Source organism: Dromaius novaehollandiae, chromosome 1 (genome assembly GCF_036370855.1).
Source record: "Dromaius novaehollandiae isolate bDroNov1 chromosome 1, bDroNov1.hap1, whole genome shotgun sequence".
NCBI lineage: Eukaryota > Metazoa > Chordata > Aves > Casuariiformes > Dromaiidae > Dromaius > Dromaius novaehollandiae.
Window position 1 is genome coordinate 186154340 of NC_088098.1, and position 12496 is coordinate 186166835.

Below are 12496 nucleotides of genomic sequence, written 5' to 3' on the forward strand. Positions count from 1 at the left end.
TCTGCACATCTCATCCCTAAGTGTGTATTTGTTAAACCTAGCTGAATTGGTAAATATGACTATTCAAAGCATCATTACTCCTTTTCTGGAGTGCAGGCTGTGGATATTTCTGGCTCTTCCTTCCTGTTGTTAATTCTAATGACTTCTCTCCGTAAGACCGGGCATAGCCAAGGCAAAATGATTAACATTCATAAAAGCCTGTGACTGCTAGGAATGCTTTGCCTGCAGATACCCCCTGTCTTAGTTCCAAACATTCAGCTAATGATGTCTAGAAAATTAAAGCCCACCCAGTTAGCCAAGCAAAAATTAAAACTGCCCTTTACAGGTTTTATTGTTGCATTTTACTTTCAGGAAAAATATTAATTCTCCCCTCAGAAGAAGTGCCCTACTAAAAATTTCTTGCTGGAATAACACTCTTTCTTCTGGTCTTTACTTCTAGAATCACTCAGCCTCACACAGCATCTTGTCACAGGAGAAGCCAAAGATCACTCTGCATGTGGGCATAAATCTAGCATACAGGCACTTGAATGTATTCAGTACGGATGAAATTCTGTCCTTTCCTAATATGGTGCTGGTATGCAAAAGCCTAGATCAAAACTGTCCTCATCATCAACTCTCAGTTTTTCTTCATATCACTTTCTCCATCTTTACCATATATAAAGCTCACTGGTGACCAGCAGTTCTCACTCATGCTTTGGCTTTAGCTGCTGCAAGCTTTCTTTCTGAAGATGAGTATCTAAACAGGTAAACTCTTGTTAGCTACCCATAAATTTATTAAACAATGTTAAGAAATCAAGCAAAGGATCCAGATCATGTTACCAATCTGTAATTCAGGCAGCTTGTGAGCCATCTCCTGGAGTGTCCATCTTGACTGGACAGCAGAATATTTGTAGAAGACTGAAAAACTTGCTTTTCTTTCCAGATATAACAAGCAACTTTGATCTTTCTTTCATGACAGCCATCTAATGAGTGTAAAATTAACACAGTATGCAGTACTATATTGTGAAATATATATCCTTAAAATTCCACAAAGCACACAGTTAAAATGGTAGCACGTATTTCTTAGCGAGATTATACATTATAAAATATTCGTGGAACAGAAAGGTAAGGCTTAGAGAATACTGACCAAAAGAGAACTTCAACCAGTCTCGTAATAGGACATTGTTACAACCATGGAATGAAATACGATTATGTAAGATAGCAGAGACAGTGATAAAAAAAACATAATGGGTCTAGCCATAGGCAGAACTGGATAGTTCTCATTGTTATAAACCTTAGCAAATGAGAGAAACCTCCTAAAGACAGCTTGCATGATTCAAATAACTATTTTATGAAGATTTAAAATAGGTTAGGTTTATATAATCATCTTCTATTAATATCTCACTCCTCTCATATATAAGCTTTTGTTTGCTGTTTTTTTTTAAATAAAACCACAACAATTGCATGTCTTTGAAGACACTGTAGAAGGATTTTGCTTTACCTGAATCATCTACTCTCAGCTTTTTAGTGGGGTTGTCACCACTGTCATCATCAGACATTTCCATCTCTTCTTCCCGGCGGATTCCCATGAGTTGTTCACTGTGAGCATTTCGGAGCTCCTAAAACCCAAAATGACCTTTTGTCAGTATTGATTTCCATAAAGTAATTGCTTTATTTTTAGTAACTGTTTTTAAAACTTCTCTGATTTTTAATTATAGATCATATACTGTTGTAACCATACATATCTGCATACAAATCTGTTCATAATAACAGTAGCGCTGGGCAAGGTCAATGCAAGACTCATCAGAGTTTGAACGGGGTTCAAATTGAAGGAAACTGAATTCTTCATGGGAAAGAATTGACTTTATCAAAGGCAACACTCAGGGACAACAAGAGAGAAAGTGAGTCTCCATGTCAAAAGATTTTTACTTCTAAACATAGAAGAACACCATAACTGCAGGGATAATTCTTAAAATTGTGTATAAATCAGATTGATAAAGAGACTGTCAACCTGCTTAAGGTATAAAAAATTCCAGCTTCTCTCCATCACTTGGGGTAGGATTCAATTTGGCCAAATGTAGGTGTCTCCACTAAAACTAGTTCCCCTACATACCTTTTGCAGAAATGTAAAGAAACAGGCACTTTAAGATGATTCACATCCACAAGGTAGAAATCCAAACTAAACCAGAATAACTATGCCCTAAAAGTGCCTACCTTTCTCCGCTGACTGTGAAGGGAGCCTAGAGCAGCTAGCTCAGATGGAGCACTCCAAAATTTAGGCGCCTAATGTTAGGCAAAAAGAATCTCACACGCTGCTCCTATTGTCAGATTTCCTCAGATTGAAAAGACTCAGCCCAGTAACACTGTCCGGAAAATTTCTGCTTTGTGGCTGAAAGAAATATTGGCACTAACAGCCCAGCCTCTGAGAGAGCAGCGCAAGGGCAGACAGGCAGGAAGGCTGTACATATGTAGCTAGGTAAATGATCAGCAGGCATGTGGGCTTTGTGGGAGTCTAGACGGTCTTTGTTCTCGATGAAAAAGGCTGATGCTGGTGTAATGGCTGGCTTTTTAATGGCAGCACTGAGAAGATGGAGAGACTTCTATTTTGTCTTAATAATCCTGTCAGGTGTAACACGGGGATGCTGCACCATGATTAGTGTAGGCCTTTTGAGCCTGCAGACAGCTAATTTTTCTGTTGACAAAGAGCCTAATTCCCAAAGAGGTGGTTTGCAATCTTTGAAACAAGGAAGAGGTGCATGGAAGGAGGAAATGGTTTGAAGAGTCCAACTATTGCTCCATGCAATTAACAATAAACTGTCAGAGAGGGACTGTGGGAAAAAAGGGAAGGCATTTCCCTCGAGCTGTACCCTTGCTTCGTCAGATCTCAAATATTCTAATAAATGTGTACGTACCCACTTACCACAGCAAAGGCAAGGAGGCTAATTAGTGGGTGTTTTGCAAGAGAATAATCTCAAATTAAAAAAAAAGTGATTGAAATGGTAAATTGTCAACCAGCATCTCAAGCAATAAGAGGCATCTCTGGAAGAAATCAGCAAACCGCTTCTTAATTTCTTATTGTAAAAGGCCACCTGCACTTTTTCCCGGGAAATGCAGGCTGCATACATGAGCAGACATCCACTTACATTTATTCCCTTTTTAGCAGATAAATGTCTTTGATACATCAATTTCTACATTATCAGCAAAGCTAATAATCTTTCATAGGGAACAACTATGTGTATGAGGGCTTTCTTTGTGTCTGGGTTTCTAACAAAGCTTTTCTAAAGTGGGAAGGGAAGGCTATCGGGTAATTAAACAAATTAGCAGATAATGCCATGGTTAGACAATGTGATTTAAATCAAAGATGCCGTTTGGTACCTATCCGTCATATTTCACGTCTGGAAAACAGGCATTTCTGAAATAATCAGCTAGAGGCTTCATATATTTTTGAATTGTTTTTAGTGTCCTTTTCATAGAGAAACAAAAGGTAATAATGTTTGAAAGAGCAAATAGTGAATTAACATTTCTGGAAAGTCCAACTCATACACATTTCCCTTTATTAAAGGTTCAGAAGCAAGCAAATGAGTGATACTCCACATCCCCTCACAAAAAGTTAGTTTAAGAAGGAATGGTCTTAATATAATTGAAATAAACTACTAACAAGTCATGTTCTCATTTGTCTCTAAAAAATAAGATAAATAGCAACCTGCAACTTCCCAACTTTCAATTAAACAAAGACTTTATCCACTACTTTTTTGAAATATTTGTGAACAAAATGCAAAGTACAATTTGTACCAATAAATTATGCTAACATTTTATTTTAAGTGTCCCATTATTGTGAAGTCATTTGGTATTCGCCATAATAGCACTGATAATAAAGAATTCATTTGGTATTCATGTGGATGTTACATTTAGTGCCATTGGTATTCAACTGTAATTTAGCATTAGTTAATGGGCACTTAAAATGTTATCCAAATGATTTATATCACAGCACTTTAGTTTTTCTCAAACTAAGTGTACAACACTTATTTTACAAGTATACTACAAAATAATTAAATAAGTGCACCTTACCTTCTAAAGTTTTTATTCTCAGACAGAGAAAAATCATTTAGAGGACTATGATACTAACAATCAACATACTGTACTACCTGAAGGTAAGCCAGGGGTATGTAAATTGCCCATATTAAAAAAAAAGAAAGAAGAAAGAAAGAAAGAAAGAAAGAAAGAAAGAAAGAAAGAAAGAAAGAAAGCAAACAAAGACAGTGGTACTTACTTTTTAAAATACAGGCTCATAGCGTAAATCCTGAATTAAAAACGAAAGCTGGATGACCAAAACCCAAGATGGGGACTATCGCTTCCTCTGCTGCCACTCACAGCAAGAAGAGGTAGAAACCCATTTTCTCTGCTCATGCTTATGACAATCACGCATGCATGAACCCACATTGCTAATTTTATGTTGTATTATGATTACATTTATACTGTTTTGTTTGTAAGCAATATACTTAGAATCCATATAAGTGATTGATGTACTTTTTAAAGAAGGACATAAAACAAGTGGGAAGGAGTACATCCTAATTCTGGACTGAATATGCTTAAATCATTATTTTATGAAAGAAATATGTATTTTATTTTCAAGCAAAGTCACCTTATAATGACCATATAATGGTACAATCAGAAAAAAATCTGTGCTACAGAATACTTCTTTTAAAACCAGATCATGATGACTCCTAAAAAGTTATTTTTCATATTTGAAAGACTTAATTCTATCCTTAGTTTAAAATATTGTAACTAATTTCATCACTTCAGTTCATTATCTTAGACAGTAAACATATTCCTCCAATGTTTTCCCAATTCTTGCATGGAAAATAAAAACACATTGCTCTCTATCTTAGTGTTATTTAATGACTATTATTGTAATGAGAGCAATGGGAGCAATTCATACGGCAGATGAGATTGTATAATGGCTAGCTGATTAACAGCTAAAACTGTAGCCATAAATACTGCTGAATGCACTATGTCCAGCTACAGTCACACTCGTTCTGTGTCAATCCAGCTGTGAGATGATGGATAGAAAGTAATAATAAAATCACCAACCTCAGAATGCTTTCGCCAAATGTCTATGTTCTTTCGCTGGGCTTTCGAGAAATGGTCCCAAGCTTTTTGTCTGGTAGAAGCGTTGAAAACGGCCACAATCTGCTCAACTTTGGTGAACAAGGAAGTCAAACAAGACAAGCAATTTATGTTGTGATCACTATAGAGAAGCAAAGCAAAGACACTAGGAGTCTATGGATGATGTCATTACTGAAACAACATCATCAATATCCATCCAATGATGTGTCTTTTGTACTTACATTTTATCAATGTTGGAGATGTCTCACTTCAAGTCTGTCTCCACAACTTTAGTCTACACAACGCATAACTATGTACCAAAGAACATGCATGCAGCATCTTCCCAGTGATGTCTACCATTACTTTATGTGCCCATGTGCCTCTGTGTGTGGCTATTAGCATGTGACTAGAGAGATGATACTCAAGGCATAAGCCTGATGTACGTTCCTAGATGGCAGCTGCGTATAAATGAGGGCTGTACAAACGAAAGTATGGAGGACAAGCAAGCTCTGCTTTGAAGGGCAGGTATCTGATAATCTGAATTTGCTAGCAGACAGGAAGGACTAAACCAAACTTAAATGCCCCATCATGTAATTGCCATTGCTGCTTCTCTCAGGCTCACCTGTGGTAGGTCAATCTGTCCTGCGTCCCTGGCCTATGTATGTTTATGTATACGAACACTCGCATTTTAGTGTGTATAGGATGAAGAAGAGACGTGAAATGGGCTTCCCTCACTCAACCCTAATGGATTAATTCCAAAGTCAAATCTTCTTATTAAACTAGGACAACTGAGCTCCTTAAATTTTTAGTTACCTATTTATCCTGAATCAGAACATTTTCTCCCAGCCCTCTTTTCTTTCTCTTCACATCAGTTACAACCAATGTTGTCTTTTCAGAACACTGACCTGCTGAAAAATGATTTGGTCAAGATATAAGCAGTCTTGATCACTGAACAGGTAAGTGCAAGACTACCAAGATACCCACATTTTCTACAAATGGCCTGGACTGTGCTCCTGAGTGAGCAGCTATGCCAACCTATACATTAAAGGTGAAAAAAACTTTCAGTTTATGACAAGGTTCTTGGTTTTTGATCTCTTCAGATTCCTGGGCTGAAAAAACATTCTGTAGCTTGCAGCAATTCCTTCCCCCTCTTTCACTGAGGACGAGGTGGCAGAAGTGCCATTATGCAGCATCTGGTGAGTCGCTCGATGATTGCTCTCCTTCTCCCCACTAGTCACAGATGCGGAGGATCTTATTGTATATAACAGCCTATCTCCCGTAAAATGGTCTAGATGGTTAGTAAGTCAGTTCTATATCTTCTACCTCTTGATCTGAACGTTAACCTCACACAGTTGAATAGGAGCACTTTTTTTTTTCTCTTTCTACCACTGTTTCAAGCTGCTTTCAGATTCAAAAAGGCTACGACATTTTGAATCACATATGGAAGACTTTGCAGCCCTCAGGGCTGGTTAATTAAGTTCTAAAACCATACAAATAAATATCTTATTTTTGAATTAAAGCTTAAATGTTGTTTAATCTAAGAAAAGTTCCCTCAAAACTACTGGGATGATCTGATCCATTCCTGACCCATTCAGGTTTTATTAGGAGATGTGATAATTTCCACATATTAACACTTGCTTGGAGCAAAGGATGGATATATCAAGGATTAAATTATGCTGTATATATTTATTCAGTTACTTTGAAAAGAATGAAAATGCAAAAGCACTCTATTATTATGTGTCTAGAAACTGAGGCTAGAATTTAATTGCTATCATTGTGTTGGTGAGCACCTGACCCAGGTGCTCAGAAAATCTTGCTTAATTAACAGTCTGTTTTTAGTGTGGAAGTGGAAATTCAAGTAGAAAAGATTCACAAAGATATGAAGAAGAGCTGGTTTGCCATTTTCCACTAATGGTTATTAATAAGATCATCTGAATTTTGGAAAAAAAACATTTGAACTTTAACATGTTTAATTTCCATTCTGTGAACAGGTGCTAAAATTTATCAGAAGTCATTATCTGATCATTTCAGAAACTCTTCTCAGTGGAAACACAAGATAGGAAGATGTCAAAGAGTTTTCTTGCCTATCTGCAGCAGACAAAGTGAAGAGTACAAAAAAGGATCTCCTTCACTTACCTAACTCTGAGGTTTTTAAAAAACTAAAGAAGGTAGGATACCATGAGTACTACATGCTAAAAATCAAGCAGTTTAAAGAAATATTATCCAGTGGACAGCAAAGGATATCAGAAAAGGGAAGAGCAGGAGACAATATTAAATGCCCACTGTAACTCATATTACAGTTAACAGTACCTGTCACTTAGAAAGTTCTTTACACCTACAGTTGCATCATGTTTCCCTTTAGATTCTCTTATGTATGAGTGCCTACTGTGTTCAGTTTATTTCACTGGGGCTGGAGGGGTGGAGGGTGTGAAAGAAAACGCATGTTGAGCTGAGCAGAGTCCTTGATCTGGAAAAGGTCCTCCTGACATTACTCATCTAAATGAGGACTCTGAGCTGGATCTCTTGGGGCCTTAAGGAGCAAATTTTTGGCACACGTAAAAAACTAATGTCCGACTAGTCCGCATTCAAAGAAAGTGTTAACTTATATACAGCAATTTATATATACACAACAGTTTAGGCTATGAAGTGTTACGAACACCAGCTAGGTAACACCCAAACTAAAATGCCTCCAAGTATTACATTAGAACTAAAAAGCAGTCAAGACCAGGATTTGGCAGTACAGGAAAGTGGCTTTGCGTCTCCTTGTGTTGCACCAAAACCCTGCATTCACGCAGTATGAGGTGTCAGTCTAATACAAACCCATTCTGTCAGTTCAGACTTGTTCATAGGTTAATTCATGTTGCATCAAGATTCATCAGTTCTCCCACAGCCAACGTAAAAGACTAAAGCCGGCATAAACTCCAGTGCTCTGGATAATTGGTAGACAGGACCGAATGTACCCCCCCCCCCCATCAGGATCAAATTTGTACGGGTAAGTGATCCAACAGCACACAGCCTGTAATGATGATAGCTTCATCCCTGAGGGGAAGCCATGAAAGTTTCTATCAGCTGGGAAACTCCCCAATTTACTTTTTTTTCCTCTAGGTCTGGGTAAGATTTGACCAGAGAGAGGACACAGATTTTGGTCTGATCTCTGCAGAATTTGAGTGAAACAGACATTCCCTGTCTAGTTGCTTGTCATGAATTTCAGACTATTATTTCCTGACCTCCAGAAGGAAATTTCCAAAATGAAACAATAGGTCCTACCTATCCCTCTAAGGCACCTTGAGCTCTGGGATGCACTGTGCTGCCAACTGTGACTGGTAAGTAGTATTATTAAGTAACATGAAATATTCATTGACAAACATCTGCTGGTAAGTACTATGCTATATCAAATTTTCATTGACCATATGCAAAGCTGCTTCCTTGCTAAATTAGGTTTAAAAAAACCACACAGTTCTCAAAGGGTCTATGTCAATATAATGCAGAGGGTGTAATTGATTGCATCTTTCTTAATGACTTATTCTGCAGCTGGTAGTTTATGTGGAATATTTCAGATAAAAGATTATTATCTTATTGTTTTTCTGCTGAGTTATAAATAACTTAAAAAAACCCTCAAAAACTAAACCTAGAATGATATGCAAGTGTCAGCTAATGTTTAACAACTGCAGTGTAACTGCAATATACTTTATTACAGGTGCAAGTTTATAGTAAGCATATTAGAGAGAAGCTTAAGCCTCAGTTTTTGTTGCCATAAACCATGCTGCCAGGCCAAGGGATTGCTATCAGGCGTCAATGTAAAAACAACCAGATGAACTAGGAAGAACAACAAAAATCCCTTAAACGCTGCCCATAGGAGTTGCATAAAAGATTGGATTAAAGGGAAATCCAGAATATCTTCAGGGCAAGAAAACATTTGATACAGGATATTTGAAAAAGATACTACTAGAGAAGAAAAGAAATGAACGGGAAAAAAGTATAGACTCATCTGCACATGAACAGGTAGCGAGAAAGCACTTTTACCCTCCGTTACATTCATCAAATAGACTATTTTAACTACATGATTCAGCAAAGGCTGAAATTCTTCCTAGGTATCAGGAGACAAGTAGTCACTTTTTCTTTTGTTCTTTATGTTATCAGCTGCCATGCATAAATGAAGATTTTTAATTTCTTTTATGGAATAACAGAGAATATCAGCAACCAAATGTTTTATAACACCTTACAACAAAAAAGAAGCAAAATAGAAACTAAAACTCAATGTGATGAAGTAAAAACAGAGGTCTTCATAAAATAATCAGATCTCATACAAAATTTCACTCCAAATTCTGCCAATTAGGGATACAGGATGAAAAGGGCTTTGCATTAAATTACTGCAAGTGCAAGAGTAGTCTATCTGGCAATTTAGTTCAGAAAAATTCTCTAAGAGCGAGACAGCTGATGTGCAGGAGAAAAGACTAATTTCACTCATAAAATTACAGTGTAAAGGAAACTGTTACAGTAAATGTGTAACATGCTTTTCAGATATAGATTCCCAGCATGGGGAGGATATAGAGTTGGCGTGGCTTGGGTCAGAAGCCTAGCTGCTGAGTTCTGAATAAGTTGGAGTCTGCCAATCGATTTGGCTCCAAGCCCAGCAAATCAAGAAATTACAGTAGTCAAGGCTAGATGCTGTACGTGAATGAATTAGAGTCTCCAGGTCAGTTTTCGATAGAAAAAAAGAATATTTCTGGCAACAGTCCTGAAAGGCATTTGGTGATGTACTGAATAGACCTTAGCACTAAGTCCAAGGCTAAAATTGCACGTAGGCTAGCGACATGTGGCATAAACCAGAGAAATTGCAGAAATATGGCAGAATCATGAAAGAAGCATAATTAAACTGGGCCAAAACCCCAGCCTTTTGGTTATGGTACTGTTTACTTTCAGAGAAGTATTTGCCTTTCACAGATTTACAGCTGAAAGCCTGCAGTCCCTCTCTGTTACCCAGTACACATGCTAGAGAGGGAGAAACAGATGTGACTACCATTGACTGGCAGAGGAGGGAACAATAAAAGTTGAAAATATTACCCTCAGGAAGAGTGCAGATAATGCAAGGTACGAGGCCTAAAGTAAGATATACTACTGGTCATCAGCTGGGTATGTAAGTAAATGCCATTATGCATTTGTGTAATTGAGACAAACATCTTGATAGCTCTGCAAAATGCTCCATCTACCAAAAGGAACTGGCAGACTTGGTTTGCAAAAGAGAAAAAAAAACAACAAACCTTTTCTGTTTCCCCCTGATGTAGGAGTTTCAGCATTGCAGAGAGTCATGACAAGGATTACCAGAAGGAGGTCTTTCCTATTCTACCTACCTTGTGTCACTTACCTGAACACTAGAAAGAACAAGAAACAAGCCTAAATGTCCTCTCCATAAATTATATTACATTATTCTACCTTTCTCTTTGATTAGGTCTACAGTGCTCGAGAGCAGGAGGAGGTGTGTCTGGGTTGATGGCAGCATCCCAGATCCCAGTGCTCTCTTGGCTTGAATGCTGTGGCTGTCCTATTTGCTTTCTGAACACCAACTGGTCATCTGCACTTCCCCAGCAAAAAACTGTTAATGCTCCTCTCAACTGGGATGTTTTTTTTAAATGGCTCTAGGAAAAGGGAGTTGTAGGAACATAATATTACAGCTATTTACCTATTCAGATATAGATTACACACTTAAAAATATTCAGATGAAATAAAAACTCTACCTCTGTATATCGTGCCCTCTCTGTTCCTCTCCCTTTTCCAGTTTGACTCAGAGTGGTACTAGTAAATGTGCTTGTGTGGGTTATTAAGAGGCTGAGTAACTAACAGTGCTCTATGCCTGAGTGTTGCAGGAAGAAATTATTTTTCATGATGCAAGAAGAAGGTTCTCTCACATCAATGAAGGACATAACCAAAAATACTTGTCCTGCAGCACAAATGATAATCCCTTGTTTCGTGAAGAGATCTAATCTCAGTGTCGGCAGCTGTTGTTTTCCTGTTTTCTTTTTTCAACTAAGAAATCCAGTGAGGAAGAGTGAAAGGAGCACTATGGCAATACTGAAAACCCCACATTTTCAGGATTTATACTGAAACCTGCACAGTTACTTGTCTGAGGTATGTATTTCAATAATTAACTGTTCTAGAAATTGAAGAACACTCCTTGTTATACTCTGAAATAAAATAATGTGCTTTGATTAAATAGAGCCCAGTTTGCCCTGCAAGGGATTGCTAGAAAATCCATCTACAAAATAAGCTTTGAAAATCTTTTAGGTTGTGAAACGTGGTTTAATTTACAACAAAGAAACTGACAGCTTGGTGTAACAGCAAGTGCTGGCACGGTGCCATGTGATAAATCACTTGGACTCAACAAGACCACTTCACCTTCATGTCATTTCTCAACAAACAGGAACCTGACATCAGGCCAGCACGATACAGTTGGGCAGGTACAAATGCACAGTACTTGCTCTTTTAATGCCACCACCTTATATAAAAGACTCTATGGACCTAGTGCTGAGAAAAAAAAAAAAAAAAAAACAACCCATTAACTCAAAGAAAGATTAAGTGAATATTACTTTCTTCATCAGCTTGACTAGATTATATGCTGTCCCCAATGTACTGCATTTCATTAGCTGTTCTTCTTGATCATTGTTATTTATGGTTTGATGAACCTTTTTTCAATTGTCAGATTTAAAAATAGCAGGAGTAGGAACAACTATTTATGTATGCCTATCCCAAAAGATTCCCTGAGGGGACCCTGAACTGAAGAAACATCATAAATGTGACTGAACTCTGGCAGGTCCCATTAAGTGAAGGGACTCTCTCTAAGTAATAAATGTCCAGTGATATCGCAGCTTAAGATGTTCCTAGAAGATCAGGAGGGCTGTATTAGTTTCTAGCATAATGTGGGTTTTTTTGCTGAGGAAAAGGATCAGGGAGGTGGAAGAGGAGGCCTGAACAGCCACAGCATCTTTTGACAGTCTAAACAAAAACTCTTGTCTCACACATCTTATGTGGTAACATTTACTTCTTCATTTCTTGTCATACCTTTTGTTCCCCTGCACACCATGACTTGTCCCCTTCTCTCTTCTTTTACTGCCTCCATTCTCATCTTACTCCTGTATTTTTGCTCCCTCTTGCTGTGTGTGTCCATCTTCCCTTCCCAAATGCTCTATCCCTGTCCCAAACTCCTCCCTGTTGCTGCTGCCATAACATCTCTGCCATCATCATGAACTACACCATTTGGGACAAAGCCACTGATTCGACATGAAGCTCTAATATGAGTAGTGCCTACTGAAGGGAGTAAGCACTTCAACCACTCGTATTTGCATAAGATTATTCATATTCATATTCATACTTGCAAGGCCTATCCATTCATTTATAAGCACCCTGAAAGGTTTTA

General features: G+C 37.8%; 1 protein-coding gene across 11 annotated transcripts in view; it reads right to left on the minus strand.

Moving 5' to 3' along the window:
- ENOX1 (ecto-NOX disulfide-thiol exchanger 1) overlaps window positions 1-12496 on the minus strand; it is a 360126-nt gene that overhangs the window by 62560 nt on the left and 285070 nt on the right. For all 11 annotated transcript variants that reach the window (XM_064504830.1, XM_064504829.1, XM_064504833.1 and 8 more), the window contains 2 exons: window positions 5071-5177; window positions 1481-1598 (listed from right to left, as the gene is read on the minus strand). In XM_064504830.1, coding sequence (XP_064360900.1) covers window positions 1481-1598; window positions 5071-5177 — 225 coding nt within the window. The remainder of the gene's footprint in view (window positions 1-1480; window positions 1599-5070; window positions 5178-12496) is intronic.